At 36.4% G+C, this 21071-nt stretch overlaps 1 protein-coding gene across 2 annotated transcripts in view; it reads left to right on the forward strand.

Moving 5' to 3' along the window:
- The first annotated feature begins 5105 nt into the window (after positions 1-5105).
- LOC134748322 (uncharacterized) overlaps positions 5106-21071 on the forward strand; it is a 32502-nt gene continuing 16536 nt past the window's right edge. The window contains exon 1 of one of the 2 annotated variants that reach the window (XM_063683089.1): positions 5106-5513. In XM_063683089.1, the coding sequence (XP_063539159.1) occupies positions 5222-5513 (292 nt within the window). In that variant the 5' untranslated portion in view covers positions 5106-5221. Of the gene's footprint in view, positions 5514-19105; positions 20052-21071 lie in introns of those variants that run through there. The other variant, XM_063683088.1, reaches the window with a different exon arrangement.

Genomic DNA, 21071 nt, shown 5'->3' on the forward strand with positions numbered 1-21071 from the left:
GCTCCAACACTATTTGATTTAAAGTTTAGGCTAAAAAAAGTCATTTATTGTCGCAAAAAACCGAAAACTTCAAAATACAGAATGGTTAAAGAAAAATAACGCACAATAAGCACAAGAGGGCTATTCGAGCAATATATAAAATGAACCATAGAGACTCACTTAGAGATAAATTTAAGGAAATTGACATAAAGACAGTGTACTGTCAATATATTTATGAGAATATTCTATATGTACATCAAAACATTGCCAGTTTTAAGAAAAACTGTGACATACATAACATTAATACTAGAAATAAGCATAAGCTTGCAGTACCCTTCACTCGGCTCCATAAAATTAAAAAATCATTTATGGGTAACTGTGTAAGATTTTATAATAAACTTCCAAATATCATCACTGAATTATCTGTTAATAAATTTAAAAAATATGTAAAACGTAAACTTATCTCTAAAGCCTATTATAGCTCACAAGACTACATGAATTATGAAAAACCGTGGGATTGTGATTGAAAATAATTAATTATTTATTATAATATTAGATAATCCGTATTTTTTGACATTTAGATTTTTATTCTAGAAAGTTTCTAGACTAGTATTTTTTATACAATTTTGGTGTTTGACGATCCTTTTGTGAATTATTATTATTAAGTTTGACATATCAATAATAATTCAATGTTTTTAAAAATAGGTTATAATAACTGTATCAATAAATTGCTCTGATATTTAGATTAAGGTAATATTTTAAACTTGACAATTTAAAAGAGCTTGTTGCTAGGCCTATTTGAATAAAGAATATATTGACTATTGACAATATGAAAAATAGTGAAATGTGACTATATGTATTTTGTGTAAGTAATGTTCTATATATAAAATAATAATAATGTGCTGACATGTAAAATACTTCTATTTTATCAATAAAAGTTTGATTGATTGATTTATAAGGTCTACGTACAAAAAGGGGTTGTTGACTATTTAAATAATAATCATCAATAGCAATAAAAGTAAACTGTAGCTCTGTAGGTATTTTTGACACACTTTTTTATTTATTTAACTGGAAGTAACTAATAAATAAAACGCAATATCGGAGTTGATAGGCGTTAATCATTTTGACAGTTCGAACAAGGAAGTTAATTTGACTAAACGTTGACGTTTAGAAGACTAGACGTTGTATGGACAAAATATACAAAAGCCACCGCATACAAGACGCATAGGCAGGTTAAAGCCATCCGATCACATAAGGAAAAACTTATCCGATTAAAAATAAATTTATTTTATTTTATTTTGAGCACTTCATATGACGAAAACATGGTCAGCCAATGTTTTGGATATAAACCAAATAATGCAACAGCTGTAAAAGTTAGTAAGTAAACAGGTTTGTAATATATAAGTACCTTACTGTAAATAAAATAACAAAGAAAACTAATGAGACACACGCGACCTACCTACTACGTTGGATAGTTATTAGCGAAACATATGTATGAGTAAGTACGTACGATAAACTGGCTAAGTAAACCAACGAACTAGACCTATCTACAAATGCCCATAAATACCTCATTCAGTTTAATAATTGATCAATTGACTAAATGAATTACTTACACTTACCATAAGATCTCTTAAGATCTCAAATAAAAACCACATCTCATCTTCTCGAAACAACGGACGTATTCTTATCTTACATGAAAATGAAAATAATAAATTTAAATAAATCCTTCAGTGTGGCATTTGTTTGGGTTCCAAAACTTCAGTAACACGTAACACATTGTAATGAACATAACAGGTTCATATCTATTAATCCTATTTGTATTTCCCTTAAGCCTTACTTAATTCAACATCCAATTTTATTTTGCCCAATGACATTAACGTGGGTTCTGTCTGTGTTAAGTGGGTTATGTTATGAGGCAGCACTGCTATTATCTTTGCTAACTCATCTTCACTGGCGAACTAGCATTAAGTGGAACCTCGAGATCTTTAACAACCATTTGTAAATGGATAATCACGCTTATACTGGTTAAATGGAGGAGATGTGCTGAGTAAGTATGGGAATAAGAGGCCAGCGCGAGGAAGTCTTACACGTAATCGGATGTTAAACCAAGCTTTTGTGGAATTAATCCTTTTAGTCAAGGGCGCTACTTATTTCGCAAAATTAGGTTGGATGTTGCAGTGCTATTTCTATCCACTAAGGTCTAATTTCATCAAACCGGAGTAGGAACTAATTTTAGAATGAGTAATAGGAGAGCTGGTAGACATTTAATTTAGAGTAGGTATTTCATTTCATTTATTCCTTGCTTAGTGTGTGTACAAAAGATCTTATGCATAAATCATTACATGTCTCAACACAACCCTGTGAGGGTATTGCAATACATTTAAGAGCTAAGAACTAAAGTACCTATACAGAATAACATTTAATGTACAAAATGTAATAAGTTAGGCATTTGAAAATACATTTTAAATAAATTTAAAAATATGACCTAATATAATTTATTTAATATAATTTTAATTTAATTTAAATATTTCTTAGGCAATTGTTAGGCATTAAAATATAATTTCCATTGATTTATCATTATTTTATATAAGAATATAATGTTATTAAGAGAGGTGACAATCTGACAACATCTATGACCAGTTTCAATATCTTGGCTCATCATTTTGTAGATATTCCGCGACGGTATAGTAGGCTTTTTCCACAAGAAATTGTTTCAAAATACGTATAAAATTGTTATAGTTAGGTTCAGTTTTTATGTGGTTCGGTAATTTGTTAAAAATCCTTATTGACGTGGGATAAGGTCCATTTTTATGTATCGCTAAATTAGATGATATTTGTATTAAATTACTTTTGGAACGAGATTCAAAACGACGAGGTACATCTCCGACTTTAGTGAACATTTCTGGGTTATTTTTTACAAATTTACATGATTCTAAAATATAGATACAAGGTAAGGTTAGAATACCAAGGTTTTTAAAATATGGTTTGCAGCTTTCTGGGTGTTTAGTGTTTGAAAGTATACGGATAGATTTTTTTTGTAAAATGAATAAATCTGGTGCGTCAGTGCTGTTGCCCCATAGGATCACGGCATAGCTAAGCCACGCGTGCGCGAAAGCGTAATACGCCGATAAGGTGGTCTGTAGGTCGGTGGTCCTTTTTAGCTGTCCTAGTGCATAATTAAATTGGCTGTATTTTGTTTTTATTTTTTGTACGTGATCTTTCCAATTTATATGGGTGTCGATAGTGATGCCGAGAAGTGGGAACGTGGGGACGCATTCTAGTTCCATGCCGTCGAAGGAAAAATTCATGCCTAATTCGATTTTTTGACGGGGCCTAAATTGCCATTGAGGTTTATATTATTTTTACATGATAGTAGCAAGGAGAAATCGTCTGCAAACATGACACAAGTTTCGGAGAAAGATCTTGGGAGGTCATTTATGTAAATGATAAAAAGCACGCATCCAATAACGCTTCCCTGAGGGATTGAGTCTAACACGGGTTGGACATCAGATCTAACGATGTTAATTTCTCTCGAGCTTTCGTTCGTATACTCAATATCAACGCATTGCTTTCTATTGTTTAAATAAGATTGGAACCATTTGTGTGTTATACCGCGCACTCCGATACCGTATAATTTGTCTAGAAGTATGTTAAATTTAACTTTTTCATAAGCTTTTGTCATGTCAAACAATTTTCCAATCGCGTACTCTTTCCTGTCTAAAATATTCAAAATCTCGTTTATGTATTTATAGGCTGCTAAGGTAGTTGACCGTTTCTTTCGGAAACCGTGTTGTGAATCGGTAAATATGTTATATTTTTCAAAAAAAGAATTTCAGGCAAGGCAAGCTGAAAAATTGTGTCATACTTGTCCTACCATACCCTAACTCAGAACTGCAGACCTGGCTGGTGTAGCGGGGCTAAATCAACCGTTATACATTTAGTCGTAATTTTTTTGCGAAGACAAATTTTCAGCTTCTCAATTACCTACCCTAAAATGTCTACCAGCACCAGCTCTCCTATCACTAGTCGAATTGTCACTCTCACAAAGTCTACTAAGGACTAACATGAGTCGTACCTTAGGGTATGCTTTTACTAAAAAACCGGCCAAGTGCGAGTCGGACTCGCGCATCGAGGGTTCCGTACTTTTTAGTATTTGTTGTTATAGCGGCAACAGAAATACATCATCTGTGAAAATTTCAACTGTCTAGCTATCACGGTTGATGAGATACAGCCTAGTGACAGACGGACAGACGGACAGCGGAGTCTTAGTAATAGGGTCCCGTTTTTACCCTTTGGGTACGGAACCCTAAAAAGATAAATTATTTGGAGAAAAACTCATTAATGGCTAAATCGATCATGGACAAAATAATTTTATGGTCATGTGATGTGCCTGTTTCTTTTTACTTTTATGTATGGAATGATTGGAGTGACCATAAAAATACTTTATTTTTATTTTAAAACTTCTAAACTAATAAAGTAGCGGGTCACAAAATACAACTATGGTCCAAGTTTCATTAAAATATAGCTGAACTTAGTTTTCGAGTAAAATGGCTGTGATATACGGACAGACAAATGAACGGACAGAAATGACAAAACTATAAGGGTTCCGTTTGCCATTTTGGCTATGGAACGGAACCCTTTGATAAAATCGATAGCATAAGCAGATTAAAACTTAGATACTAAGAAAAGAGGAGAAAACTTCGGAGAAGGTATTCTATTAATATATATATTTTTTGAATATTTTGATGTATTATAAATTTTATGAACACCGAAATAAGAAAACTTGTTTTTTTCACTTACACACACATTCCTATTGTAAGTTAGCTGTTATAGGAAATTTATATTATCTTCGACATAGACACGAAGAAAACTGTTAGAAGTTTTTACTTTGTGCTAAAAGGGTACCCAAATCAACGTAACCTTTCATGTCTTGAAACTCGACTTGAATACAGTAAGTAAATTATAAGAACCGAATTTGTTATTTTTATCGGCTATGAATGAATTCGTCAATTCGCCTGTAGGCACGTCGTACGCCGCCGTGTACGACGTACACGGATAGCGAGTATCGGTGACGCCGCGACGCGTCGAACATTCGTAAATCCGTGACGCGTGTAGTTGATCGGCTTAGAGCGGGAACAGCAGTCGCTGGACGGGAGCCACTCTCGCCGCGCTCCCGACCGCGAACACCCGCACACTTACGTTGTATACAAATATAGTTCTTATTACAAAAAATGTAGAGGTGATGTCGGTGTGCGCTCAGGGGGAAGAGGAGAGCGCGTCGGAGGAGCCCGGCGCGCCGCTCCGGGAAGCGTACGAGCCGAAGTCGGTGAGCAAGGTGGTGCGGGTGATGACGGTGCTGGCGTACCTGCTGTCCGTGTCGCTGGCCGCTATTCTGCTGTCTGTGTACTACGTGTGCGTGTGGAAGAGCCCGGAACTGCCGCCTCTGAATGGCACCGGCGAGGGCGAGCTGGCCGCACGGCGCGCTGGACCGGACCTCGGCGGTGCACCGAACTCGCCGTTCCACGATGTCCATGGTAACTCCATATGTGTTTAAGTATAACTTAAAATCTTAATAGTGTTTATTTTTTTTAATTTGTCAGCGGTAGCAGCGCACCAAAAAAGTATTTTAGGAAGGAAATGTAGAAAAAGTTCTAAACTGTCTGAAAATGAGGCAAGTCGGTGGAAATCGAGTTTTATGACCGCTCTGCACTGATAGGCATTAAATTAGATTAAAGCACGCCAATTAAGTGTCATTAGAAATAGACTACTTATTTAGTTCAAAATAGGTTATTAAATTATGCCGCATTTGTCAAAGAATAGGAGCAATAACAATTAAGGTAAAGTAATAATTGGTGTACAATGTACAACATGTATACTTAATACCTACATATACTTAACTAAAATTTATACAACTTAAACTTAAACCGAACATTATGAGGTGATAAAAGCAACAAACTACATTTTATTAGCATTCTAATCCCCTTTAAAATACAAAGGGGGCTGCAATTCTGGCTTTATTAAATATCTAGTTATGCATTTTTTTATTAAATGCAATTTTGTTCTCAAACTACACCACTCATGACCATAGATAATACTGCACCACTGCATAAGAGCCGTAATTCATTGGAAAATTCAAATAAATTCAAATCCAAACTGATCTTTTACCCGCCATGACTGTTACCGCTATTATAGGTATACGTGGTGGGATAGAATTATCGATGCTTATTTTCCGAATATGGTACCTAATACCAAATATATATGTAACTCCGTATAAGATAAGTAAAGTCTAAGGAAAAAACGTGCCTCGGAATATCAAGAAAAAGTTATACTCGAATAGATGGCGCCACACCTTTGGCCTATACTCGGCTAGATGGCGTTGACACCGTTTGATATTTAACATTTTTAACACATATCAGTGAAAGAACATGCATGGGTCAAGTCAAAATCATAATATTGGCATTCTAAAAAAAATACTTATTTTTTTTTATCCATTTATTTTAATTTTATTTATTTAATACAATTACTGTTAAACGGCATTACAGCAAAAACCAATGCGCCGAAGAACTTAATTATTAAGTCAATTTATTTATTTAAGACAACACTAGCCCATAATGATTAGTAACAATTAAGATTAAAAACTAAGTGTTAGTGGAACAAAAAACAGAAAGCGAAAGAAACCTAACTGCACAACCTTATTCCTCCGTCCCATTTTCACCATCGGACTACAAGACAAACGGCACTCCGGCATCTCTTCATGGTAGGAACTCCAAAAATACGCACGAAGCGTTTTGCTTCCACATTTCTTATGTGAACTGCCAAGGAGTGGAACGCCCTGCCCGAGTCTGTGTTTCCGCATGAGTACAATCTGGGGCTCTTCAAGGCAAGAGTTAATAGGTATCTCATAGGTAAGCGTGCTCCACCGTAGACCGCATCATCACTTACCATCAGGTGGGATCGTGGTCAAACGCCTGCCTATTTATCATTTAAAAAAAAAGAAACTTAAGCTAACAGAATATTTCATTTCAAGAAAAATATAATACAAAAGTAGGTACAAGAACTACAAGATACAAAATACACAGGGAGAAACAGAAATAACACATCACATAACATAGTATTATACACCAACTGTGGAAGGCCTATCATCGATCGTCTCATAATACTTCACGGTACAGAGTCGTCCATCTCCATATACAATATTATTATTTTTGATATTTATATACATTTTCATTTTTTGTTTTAATCGTGTGTCGATAGATGGCAGTAAATTTACTGCGACTATAAAATTCCTCTATACTATATATTCTCTTTGCTAATTCCAAGATAGCATAGCATAGCATGTACGTACGTGCTAGTAAGTATACATATGTATAGAGTTAGACCAAGATAACTCTTCAACGATGTTGACAGCACACTGTGCAAGTGTTATTTTTACGTCATATAAATTTCACAGAAGTTTGACATTTAAAATAACACTTGCACGATCTGGGCTATCAAAATTGCTGCAAACTTAACTTGGTCTTATTCTAGTACTTACGTATTTTAAGTGTCCGGTATACATATAGACTACCGCCTATCTCAATCACGGTCCCAGAAAAGTTAGGTATTATAATATAATTGACTATTGCAATGCATTGATATCTTTGGACACATAGGCTGCGACTATTTGGATACCGACTGTACCTACGTAATGTTTTGCGCGTGACTTTTACTTTCCTACTCATTTTCTTCACGGAAAACTGTTCATGTGATAAAGTTTCAGTCGAAATAATTTAAGAGAATTAGATTCGAAGACTCATAGTTTATTGAATTCCAAACGGTATTGAACTTAGCAAATTTAGGCACCAATAGGTATTTATTTGCTTTAAAACTCAAGTGTTAAATACATTGCTGCGCTGAATATTCTATTTACGGTGGTGGATGGCTAATGAGCGATTTTTACAAAGTCTTGGCGCCGCCGTGTTATTTTTAAATTTTATTGGCGATTAATTAGGAAATTTCAAATTAAATTGAATATAACTAAACAGTCTTCGACTGTCGTTTAGAAACGACAACAGAGCCAATTGGATAAAATTGCGTAAATCAAAAAATATAAGTGGATTTCGGTGTTCTCTCAATTTTAAATTTTTTACATCTAATCACATTTGACTCTTCCCACGGTACAATGTACGACACAAATACGTTCCAGCATTACGACAGCATCCTAGTGATGTGCTAAAATATAAAACAATATACAAGTTCCGAAAAGATGAACGCAAATTATTTGTTAATTTGTTGATGTATTTATTTTTTCATGATAGTAAGACTCTTTCTTTTAACAACACGCGATCAATTACTACCACCTTAAGACGTAGTTAGGAAAAACAAAACTAATTGCGTATAATACTTAGTTCAAAATAAGAAAAAAAAATCTTTTAACGTCCCTATTTTAATGCCTTCGGGTTTCGAAGAGTACGAAGACAGACAGAGCCGAAAATCGTGACCATCCGTTTTATTTTTATTTTACTTTAATTTTATGTTACAAACAAATGTGAATATTATAGTTGGTCAAGCAGATCTTGTCGGTAGAAAAAGGCGGCAAATTTAAAAAATGTAGGCGCGAAGGGATACCATCCCATAGAAAGTTTGATTTTCGCGCCTTTTTCTACTGACATGATTTGCTTGACCAACTATAAATCTAAACTTAGATTGCTTAGTACTTGTACCAAAAACAGCCCCAAGAGACCGGAAATTTCCTCTGTAACAAATAAAAGAGTGTCCGACTGATACAGAGTTCTTTTGCTGAAACCATAACTTTCGAAGGTTCGGTTTTGAGTCAGTTTCGGCCGAAACCGGAACCTTTATACCTTTATAGACGTATTGAAATCATTGAAATAAATGTCGGTGGCCTTTTTTTAGAGGGCAAGTGTAAGTGGAGTAGTAGAGAGCAAGTGGTATAAAAATCCGGCCAAGTGCGTGTCGGATCTGGCCTATTTTAATTAAGAAAGACTAAATAGAATAACAACTGCATATTAGCCGAACGCGATCCGAAAGTACAATGGTTGTAGGTTTCGGCATGGCCGAAAGGTTCAGTAATTTTTTGGCAGATAGCGAACCTTCAGCCGAAACATAATTTTTATGTCGAAGCCGAAATTTCGTCGAACGCAAAAAAAAGTCAAATAATCGACCGCCGTTATTTTATGCAAACATGTCAAAAACGTTCGGCTGCGGACGTCGCGAGGGGTTTCTCTAATCCAATTAGCCGTTTAACGTTTAACCCAATTGCGCCCTCGCCCTCCAATATAGGTACTGTTTCAGTTAGCGCGGCGAGTTAAGGCCGATCATTTAAGTACACGTTGTGGTGGAAAACTTGCCTTAACTAAGGATCAAGGTGTATTTAAGATTTAGTAAACAGTACTAAGATTGTTAAAATAACAAATGATTTTTTTAATGTAGGTATTAGATACTTATTAATCATCAAGGGACAGTGCTACTCTAAACACGTGTCACGTGTCTTTAGTGTATAAGTAAAATAAATACGAGTATGTTTTACCCTACTCAACTATTCCGTTTGTCCGACTACTATTAGCAACGAGATTAGGTATACCTACTCGTTGAGGGAACGGAAATCATTACATTCCTTAATTGGCGTAAGACCTTTCGTCCTTCTGCCTTTTCCAGTAATCTTATGCCTTAAAGAACCCTATAAGATCAAGGGATCAAGATCAAGCGGAATAAAAAATCATATTGTAAAGAGTAGGCATATACAATCCGCCAGGCAACCTTGGCATGGCAAAAAGGCTTGCCTTGGTTTTGTCAGTTTGTCATAGAGCCATGGAGCGCAGAAATTTGGTTAGACAACTGACCGGCCAAGTATGAATTTCCATTTCCATCATGCGCTCTAAACTAAAGTAACCGATATAAAGAACATGATTTAATTACAACTTCAAAACATTTCAATTTCGCGAGCAAAATTTTGCAAGCTCTGCTCAAATGGGATACAATATGATCCTCATGCAAGTGAAAATATCAATAAAATGGTTACATCCCTCGATTTGCTGTATGTTACAACAAACGGGCATGTTATTCCGCTAAATTATCTTTATGAACGCGCAACAAGTGTACGCTGCCACGCGACTAAATGCTGTCGTTAGCAAACCCTGTTCGAGCATATCGCTTCAGTAAACCAGTAATAAGTGTGTTCTTCAATTGCTTATGGATTGTTACTGTTCTTGTGGTCAAGTTATACTAAGTATGAGCTACAGTCGAGGCAATGTTTTGTGAATTAAGTAACAATATACACGCTTTTATGAGCATGCTGTGAACCGGTTAGCTCGTCTCAGTAGTGTTTAATTGAAACATGACGCTTTATGTATTAAGTATTAACTTTAACACATGATAAAAGATAATCGGTTCAGAAGAGCTAAGTACTTATCAAACCGGACTAATGTCAATAGGGTCTAGTTTCCGTAATAATGATTTTAATAAACAACCATGCCTGCTACAATTCTTGGAATTTGATTGCCAAAAGCGAACCTCTGGCTCCTTAGGATGCAACAGAAAAAAAGTTAAAAGAAGAGAAATAACAATTTTCAATCTCAGTTTTCCATTAATGCGAACGCGTGATAAAGGCCAGAAGGTGCATTCTATTTTTTTTTTTTTTTTATATATACGGTATAAGAGTCGAAAACAGATACCTTAACCACCTACGCTTCGCCGACGATCTGGTGCTGATATCAGAAAAAGCAACTGAACTACAATATATGGTAGAGTCTTTAAATTGCGCTAGTAAACTCGCTGGCCTGGAAATGAACCTCTCCAAAACTATGTTAATGTCTAACAGCACTAAGTTACCAATATATGCCGACGACGAACCTCGGCTGAATACTGATAAATATATTTATCTCGGTAAACAAATTAGCTTAGACAATTCAAGCAATTACCAAGAGGTGGAACGCAGAGCACAGCTAACATGGAATAAATACTGGAGCTTAAAAGAAATATTTAAGAGCAACTTGCCAATCAATCTGAAGACTAAGGTAATGAATACTTGCCTCATACCATGCCTGACCTATGCTTGTCAGACATGGGAGTTTAATAAGAATTTGCGAAATAAAATTACTACGTGCCAGCGCGGAATGGAGCGCAGTATGTTAAATATAAAACGAATAGATAGAATACGCCACACAAAAATAAGAAACATCACCAAAGCAACAGATGGCTTGGCATATGCTTTAGTGCTTAAATGGAAGTGGGCTGGACACGTCGCGCGCCTTGAAGACCAGAGATGGACGAAAAGTGTGACCGCATGGAGGGGACCACCATGCAAACGAAAGCAAGGGAGACCCAGAAATCGGTGGGAGGATGAAATCAAACATACAGCGGGTCCAAGCTGGATGCAAACTGCAAAATCCAGAGACGATTGGTTCACCTTGGAGGAGGCCTTTACCTGCAGAGGGGTTCTTGCAGAATAACTCACGGGAAAAAGAATCAAATAATAATATTCTAATATTCTAATAATATTTTTTGTTATCTCATAGTTTACTAACTAAAAAAATAGCTACACTCTTTTTTTATGATATTACTAACAAGACTACTTTTGGAAACTGTATAATTAATTAATTCTGTAAGAAATAAAGGCTTTTTTACTTTATTTATTAATTATATATGATCCTATTTTGGTTTGGATGGAAAGTTGATCTACACGATCACAACACAACGGTGTTGTGGTTGCACTTATAGCAGAAAATTCGCGGTTCGTAGCTAAACTCTGGCGTAGAGCTTCTACTACGATACTGCCCAGCCAAGCATAACCATAAACCATGCATAACCACCGTAAGTAAAGAAGCGACTATTATCAGTTCAGTTTGAACTTTTACTTTATAGCACGAGAATTTGACGCTTGCTATATGGTGGGGCAGAATATTAAATTTGTATGAATTCATTTACCTACTCCTGAGCTTCGGTAGCGGTTGTTAGCGCTACGTCGTAACTCGTAGCCGATAACATGGTTCTCAGGAAATTGCTTCACAGAGGCATTAATTTTGGTTGACATTGAATATTTAGTAGGCAGGTACGAAACCTAAATAAAAAAGTACCTAATATTTTGGTGGGCTGACTCAAACGCCCACAATTAGCAAAAGTAAATTAGTTCAGGCAAGCGATACAATTATAAGTATAGGTACATGGAGGCGTAGGCGGCGTGCTTTACACTCCATGATCGGCTTATTTCAGTAATTGGTCAACGACATGAAAGGACAAATGATAATGTACTCAAGTTACAAGCATCCATATGCTACTGTAGCCGTTTAGTAACAGGCGGAATGGACGTTTGTTTGCCACCAATGTTGTAAAAAAAAACTTAACAGATTCTGTGTCCTTTTTCCGTGAAAATGTGTCCCAAGGATATTTTAGATAAAAAGTCACATAGGGTTGGACCAAGATAACTCTGCAACGATTTTGACAGCACAGACTGTGCAAGGTCGGATTTTTTACGTTATAATTTCATAGAAGTTTGACGATAAAAATAGCAATTGCACGGTCTGGGCTATCAAAATCGCTGTAGACTTACGTACTCGGTAATTAACTAATTACTAGGGAATGCTACCGGTAAACATAGTGTGAGAAATACATAGGTACCGGTAATATACATTTTTTTTGGTTTGGGCATATCAAAATGAAGGCCGCCTGACTACGTAGCCAACAGAGCCTTTATCTTTGCCTTACTAGGCCCAAACAGGAGGGGCAAACCACGGCAGCGGTGGCATAATGTCATCGCCAAAGATTTAAACGCCTGTGGGTTAGCGGAAACCGATGTCCAGGATAGAGCCAAGTGGAAGGAAAAAAGTAGGAAAGCGGACCCCGTCACAGTGCGGGACAAACGCTAGGAGGATGATGATGATGATGGTAATATACAATTTTTTACTGGATTCGCATGCCCTTTAACTACTTGGTAATCTTCAAGTCAATAAATTATAGGGTGGACATCAACGTGACTATTTTTGCGAGTAATTTTTACTGGACGCATCGCCCAAGCAATAAAAAACCGTTATAAAATGTACCCGTCACTGTTACAAAATTAAGAACATCTAGGCAGAAAGAGAAAGAGTACCAAAACTAGAGTAAATTAAATATACGATAACCGTGACGTGACCGTTTCACCCTTTCAATAACGATGAGACAGATGCTGCAGCTATCTACGGCCATTATTTATTTATGTATCTAGATACGGCCATTTTTATGTGCAGAATAAATAATGCTACGGGCTACGGTGTAGCATGTCACAATCTTGCGCACTGAAATAGGTAATGTAATCGGGGTGAAAAACCCAATTAGCGTTAAGGCGATCATTTTACTAAAAGGAATCTTTTTTTTTCGTAATTAGTTTACATTTTTATGGCATTTTACCTGAGCCCAAAACTGAGATAATTAGAAAAAATATATTCGAACCATGTAGGTATATATAATAAGAGTGTTTTTGTATTTCACTAACATAAGTAGGTACCTACTGTAAGATATAGCGCTGGGTTAAATCCCTCGACGCTATCACTAAGTATAAACTCATTACTATAAAACAACGAGCGTGTTTAGAACGCATTACACGAAGGATTCCGATGGGCTCTACACCAACAGAAGCTTTTAGGGGAGAAAATCATAAAGCTTACGAACCGATGCGCATGTAAACAGACGGAGGCCAATTTAAGCTTACATTTTGACATCAATCATTAGTTCATTAGATATAATTTTGATGTCAAAATATACGTTCCAATGGGTCTGGTCTCCGATCACAGATAACTGTGACGACTATTACTGCCAGCAGCAGTTTGTAAAAATATTTTGAGATTCAGGCATTTTTGGGTCAATTTTCAAATGAGCTCTTTTACTGTTCCAAGGCTATAATTCCAAATACATTGAACGAACAGTATTGCTATGGGTATATTTTCATTATATAAATATGTTATAATAAACTAATAATACAATCCTTATGTATTGTTTGTGATATAATCGAATTTCAAACCCTAAAAACGGCGAAATCTACCGCTATTTCGTGCGGTTTGGGTCGGGACAAAATCATAAGTTTGGATGTAGGCAACGTACTCGTATTATCAAATACTTCATATTTTTTATAGAAAATTATTTAGATAATCGATCTAATTATTTTTTTAAAATAATTTGTTGTTTATTAAAACCAGGAAAGCCTTTTTTGTACGACTCAAGGATACCTCCCTAAATCTGGTTTGTCTATTGACCTACCATTACATTTTAAGTAACGATATAATAGTTACATTACTTGGGCTTCTATCTTCAACGGTAATGGAAACAGAAACATATTTTTGACTGAAGAAACAGTTAATCTTTTCGAACGACGTATTTTGGACATTTTGGTACAGCTACTAGGACATTTGTATGGCAACATTTGTACGGCTACTTTGAGCGTACAAATGTCGAATGTGGCATACAAATGTTGCCATACAAACGTCATGGCACGGAAAAGTGCCATACAAATGTCGTCAGGGTCTTACAAATGCCACAAAAATAATAAATAGTGCCATAAAAACTTTGATACTGCCATAAACTTTCGAAAAAATGCTATATACATGTCAAACACGCCTTACAAATAGCTGAATAGTGCCATACAAATGTCGATAATTATACCGAGCAACTTCTACTATGGCACCAACCCCGAAATCGCGAAAAAAATATTTGGCTGGTTCATACAATTTGGCTGGTCCATTTTCCATGGAGGGTAATTTTTTTTTCGCCATTTCGTGGTTGGTCCCATAGTAAAACATCAAACATTTATTTAGCAAATAGGCCACAGGGGCACTTTTACATGTCAATTTTTACAAGCAATACAAAACGCAACGCGGTGTTGCAGGCGTCCATAGGCTACGGTAACTGCTTACCATCAGGCGGGCCGTATGCTTGATTGCCACCGACGTAGTATAAAAAAAATTTTTTTTACTAAAAACAATTACAAATATGGAATCAATAAAATATTAGAAACTTTGTCAGAGATTGATAAAGATATAAAGGAATGCCAGGATCTTAAAACATTTGAAAGAAAACTGAAACAATATTTTATTAGTAAGCCCTATTATTCCATCAAAGAATATTTTGCTAGAGCTTTAGATTTATATTAATATCTGACATTGATGTGAATATGGATTAACTGACATATAATATACATATAATCTAATATTATTATTATTATTATTTTGACTTTTTTTTTTTAATTTATTGTAATGTATTTTCTTTGAGATTGTGTAATTAATTTCGACATTACTGGTGGAGTAATGTGTCTTATAAATGTATTTGCATGCATTATACTATGTTTTATGTGCAAATAAATGATTGATTGATTGATTGATTGACAATAATAGTTCGTTCGATATTAATTATCATTAAATAAATGGTTTGAGAATTTAATAAAAAATACCAAATAAAAAATAAAATAAAATAAAAGAGGTATCCAGTCTAAATGTCGAATTACACAAAAAAAAGAAAACCAATAAAAAATATACAAACAACAGACTAAAATTGTTTAGATTGTTCGTAGAATATCGCATTATGACGCACTTTTCCCTATATCTTTATTATTAATATATCTCAATTTAAACGGGTTCATGTTGAGGGTATAAACGTCCGTTCCACGGGACGGCTAAGAACGGTTCCTCGCCGTATGGCCCTAGCCCAGAAAAACCCTCGTGTCATAGGACCAACCTATTATGAACGACTTCCGGCTGTTATAAGAAGTGAACGGTGTGACCAAACATTCAAACGCCGATTAAGAGATTTTTTGTTGGATAAACCGTTGTATTCTGTTAGTGAATTTATGAATGATGTATGATGTATTTTGACGATCCACCACAGGAGATTATTATTTTGAAATCTTATTATTCTGTAATTATATTCATATGACATCCTTGTTTTGACGATCATAATATGAATTCTTGTAAATTGACATGCCTGCAATTTATAATGTAATCTGTATTATGAAATAAATGAAACTAAATCTGAATCTGATGTAAAAGTCTCTAGGTGTCAAAAATAAAATATGTATAATAAATTAAAAAAAAACGATCATCAAATTATCCTTAGAGGTGTAAAGGGTCTCCAATACTTGAATTGTTATATAAGTAATTATAAGACAAGAAATTAAATCAGACAGACAAGAACCAAATGAAGTGTCTCACGTTAATGCCACTCAAAAGTAAAGTTACATAGGACGTAACATGAAAAGTTGCTCAGTATAATCCCAAAACCTCCCTGGCAACGGGAATGCACTTATTTTTAGCCCCCCTGTATATAAATGAGAAGGTTTCATATCATGAAATTATTCATAAAATGATTAATAGATACTATTACGTACTAATTTACTGAAGGATGCGTAGTGAATAAATTAAGAACGACTTCAGAACACATAAGTAATAGTTTCAAAACGTTTGGTGAATAGATATTAGGCACCTCGAAGCTTTTAGAATAATGCACGGCGTATTGAAAGAGTATTTTATAATCTGCTAAAATACCTATCATGTAAGTATAGGTACATAGTAGGAAATTATTGCTTTACATTGAATTGTGTTAGTGTTCTAGGAATATTTAAAGAATATTTTAAACACAAGAAGGCTGAATACTTATAGGTAGGTATTATTAGAATGTCTCAATACCTATAAATATTATGTACGTGTATGCAGTACGGTCAAAACTATACCAATCGAATGTACGGCATTGAGTAATAAACAAATTGAATTACTGAGATGAGCCTTGTCCGACACATTATGAATAAAACATTCATTCAACAGACACATTACATTATTACCTATTCATTCAATTTGTCCAAGCCTGAAAGGCTAGGGTAGGTACATAATAAAATTGAGTTGTCTGTTTACTTTTCTATACCATTCATATTCATACGGGTTACACTTACACCTGCAACCACAGATCGTGCAACTCTAATACAACTCTGAAATCAAATCAATTGAACTCGTTAGCCGTAATTCCCGGCGCCACCGGAGCCGTACCAACAGCTCACACTCGACTGAACATTGGTAGACCTTATCTCGTTGCAGTAAGGTTTATAAAATGTCAGTTAACTAGTAGGTACTTAGCTTTCCGAGAGACGTCTCGTTTACAGAACAATCGCAATCCGCGTTTGAAATAGCCAATATCGACGCTGGTAAATATTTATCAAACGTCGCTGCGATCTAACCTTGTAATACGGGCCTAATTGTAAGTAGGTAGCTTGATTAGCTACTTTACTATCTACTTAGCAAGGATTAGGGAGTAGTTTATACAGGTTTAAGGAGTCTTTGAGTTCAATATATTAGAAGCGTATACCTATTTCATTTCACTAAGGTGATTCAGGAAACGTAGGTACCTAAATAAATACGTTTGTATTAGCTCGTCATGAAAATAGGGACTATGAAGGTATTACAGTCGAGTTCATAAATATGTAAGCGTTTCCTAGGGTTCAAAAATATGTATGCATATCTGGAAGATAGCAGATTATACGATACTAAATATATAAACGATTCACCTATCATATTCATCTGAGCAAAGCCTTTCAATAATATCTAAGCAACTGGAAACTCGATAATTATTTGTGCCGAGGCTATTCAAAATTATTTAAACAAGCACGTGAATATCTCCATCCTTTTTCCTCTTAAGTGGTAATTATGATTTCATCCCATTGCCATCTAAATAGATTGTTAGAAAAGTAAAAAAAAATGTACTTATGATAAAATTTATTCTACATAAAGTTTACCTTTGCCAGCAATAATGAAGACAGTTCGAGTCGAGCTATAATAAATACTTATTTTCTTGTGCCATCATTGACACAGTTACCTGACCATTAATAAGCCTAATAGCAGCCAGATGTTTCATAATTTCAGTTAAGTATGTTGCTGTTAGTGCTGTACTTGTCAACGTACAAAAGTTACCTAGTTAAGCCGCTCAGTTAAGTAGGTACCTACACTTATTTTAGCCGATTATTAACTTAACTTTCAGTCTTTAATTAAATTCTATTGCAAATGTATAGAAGGATGATACAAAAGATACTTCCTGCCTGACTTAGTTAATTTGTAATTTTTTTATTTTATTTATATAAGCTAAAGCTACTAGGTACTTAGTTTACGAGAAAATAACATAATTGTCCCGCTTTTGAAAGTTGTCTTGATTAATCAAAAACTTTTAAAATAAAAACCGGCCAAGTACGAGTCGGACTCGCGCACCGAGGGTTCCGTAATTTTTATTTTTTTTATTTTTATATTCGAATTGATTGAATGAAAGGTAAATTGCGGTTTACAATTTATGACGTATAAAATAAAACTACTTACTAGATCTCGTTCAAACCAATTTTCGGTGGAAGTTTGCATGGTAATTAATATACATCATACTCATATATTTTCTTTAGTTTTATCATTCTCTTATTTTAGAAGTTACAGAGAGGGGGGGGGGACACATTTTACCACTTTGGAAGTGTCTCTCGCGCAAACTATTCAGTTTAGAAAAAAATGATATTAGAAACCTCAATATCATTTTTGAAGACCTATCCATAGATACCCCACACGTATGGGTTTGATGAAAAAAAATATTAGAGTTTCAGTTCTAAGTATGGGGAATTCCCAAAATTTATTGTTTTTTTCGATTTTTGTGTGAAAATCTTAATGCGTTTCACAGAATACATCTACTTACCAAGTTTCAACAGTATAGTTCTTATAGTTTGGAAAAAAGTGGCTGTGACATACGGATGGACAGACAGACAGACAGACATGACGAATCCATAAGGGTTCCGTTTTTTGCCATTTGGCTACGGAACCCTAAAAAGACCTAGCGAGCGAATTATAACTTGGCGTAACGTGTGCACGAACTTAAATCTTGAGGAAAAAAAGGAGGGCATGCGATTAATGATTGCAAAGTGCAAATTATTCGCGAAATGTTTATTGATCCGGGCAGCGTGACGGCGCCGCCGAGGAACAACGGACGTCGAGGCGGCGGCGCGCGCCTCCCCAGGCCCTGTGTTCCCACTCGTTTACGGGCGCAGGCGTACGTTCGCCTAAGCCCAACCAGTATAGCCGCGATCACTGATCAGGCATAGATGCCAAGGACCTCACGGATACAGTTATACTGGTTAATGGTGCCGAATGCTCGCCACCTCTTGATAAGAAACAGTAATACACGGATAGCGCTCCCGGCGACGCGCCGCTCCTGTCACCGCTGTGCCGCCGACACTCGCTGTCATAACAACGAACGACCTCTTCTGAATTAACTTCGTTAGCGTATTGTTATAACTCGACCCGCTCTCGACACAAATAACACCTGCCGCGACCCCTTTCAAACCACACAATAACTGTTCTGTGTTATCGTGCATATACTCACTGTGATACTTACACTGGACTTATACTGTTTCCGGAATATTAAAAATTTTTAAAGCGCTGAATAAAAAACATAATAGCTCATTAACCCGAAACAATGTAAACTCACAGAGGCGGCTTCATGACAGACGAATCACGATCGTGCGACTACGTCAGCCCAACTGGAATAGATTCGCATATACCGTGCGTGAAATTAAAGGATAAACAAATGAAGTCCGGAGCGGCGGGAATAATGAAGCAGTCCGCCTCAGGAGGTGTCAAGCAGCAGACACGAGCGTGACCCGCGCGACGCGACTCGGCCGCGCAGCGGGCCAACTGGGCCATTCGATAAGCGTGTCCCATTTACCTGGATTCAGCGCGAGGGGCCAGCAGTGCGGCGGTGCATCGGTGCTGGGCGGGCGTCCAACATGTCGAGCAAGTCGTTCGCCACGGGGAGCATGCGGTCGACCGGCGGGTCCGTGCGGCTCGGCGCGGGCGCGGGCGCCAGCCACGAGCTCGTGCTCGACGCGCTCTACGAACGCAAGCGCGACAAGAAGAGCGTGCGCGTGCTCACCGTCATCATCTACGTCTTCTGCGTCTCGCTCGCCGCCATCATGCTCTCCCTGTACTACGTGTTCTTCTGGGAGCCCAAGGACGCGCAGTACGCGCAGCGCAAGGTGTCTCACACTGTAGACCAGACCAGCACTACACCAATGCCCACATGCTTAATGCCCCACACCGGTAGGTCACACTTCCGAAACGCTTCCTTTACCACTTTATCCTCTTAACAACTGTAATTACGACTTTACAGCATAATTTCTATCCCAAAGAATACTATACTACCTTAACTAGAATCACTTACCTAATTTAATTACTGTAGTACCCTAGATACTGATATTCCTAGAGGATTACTAAACATAATTACTTTAACAAGGGCAAACACTGCAAAACTACCACAGTAGAACAATGTGTTAACTGCGCTTCGTGGCACACACAATACACTTCAGTTGCACCAAATGTGAGCCAAATATTATTAAATCGCAATAATCGCATGTTTGTTTGTGTGCAATTAACTAAAACTTTCACTCATGAAACAAATAATTGAGATTTTTAGGGTTCTGTACCTCAAAAGGTAAAAACGGAACCCTTATAGGATCAATCGTGCGTCTGTCTGTCTGTCTGTCTGTCTGTCCGTCTGTCACAGCCCATTTTCTCCGAAACTACTGGACCAGTTAAGTTGAAATTTGGTATACATATGTAAGTTTGTGACCCAAAGACGGACATGTAACGTAAACAAATGAATTATAAACACGGGGGCCACTTTCGCGAGGGTAAATGAGAAAATTAAAAAATAAAGTTATTCAAACCATATCATGTTACATATCAAATTATGAAAGAGCTTATTGTGAGAATCTGAAATATATTTTTATTTATAATTTTAGGATAAACAGTTTAGAAGTTATTCAAGAAAATAGGCAAAAAATGACCATTCCCCCCCCCCCCCCCACCCCTTTATCTCCGAAACTACTGGGTCTAAAATTTTGAGATCTTTACGTATAGATTACAGGAAAACTTATTAGTAATGTGCAGTCAGGCGTGAGTCGGATTTATAGTTTTTGATCCGACGCCTACGGGTTTTTTGAAGACATTTCACGCACGTTTCACATAAAAATACATTGTTTAAATTGTGTAATGTACGGAACCCTTGGAACGCGAGTCCGATTCGCAAATGGCCGGTTTTTTAAAGATATTGTTAGTACC

This window comes from Cydia strobilella, chromosome 16, assembly GCF_947568885.1.
Source record: "Cydia strobilella chromosome 16, ilCydStro3.1, whole genome shotgun sequence".
Taxonomy (NCBI): domain Eukaryota; kingdom Metazoa; phylum Arthropoda; class Insecta; order Lepidoptera; family Tortricidae; genus Cydia; species Cydia strobilella.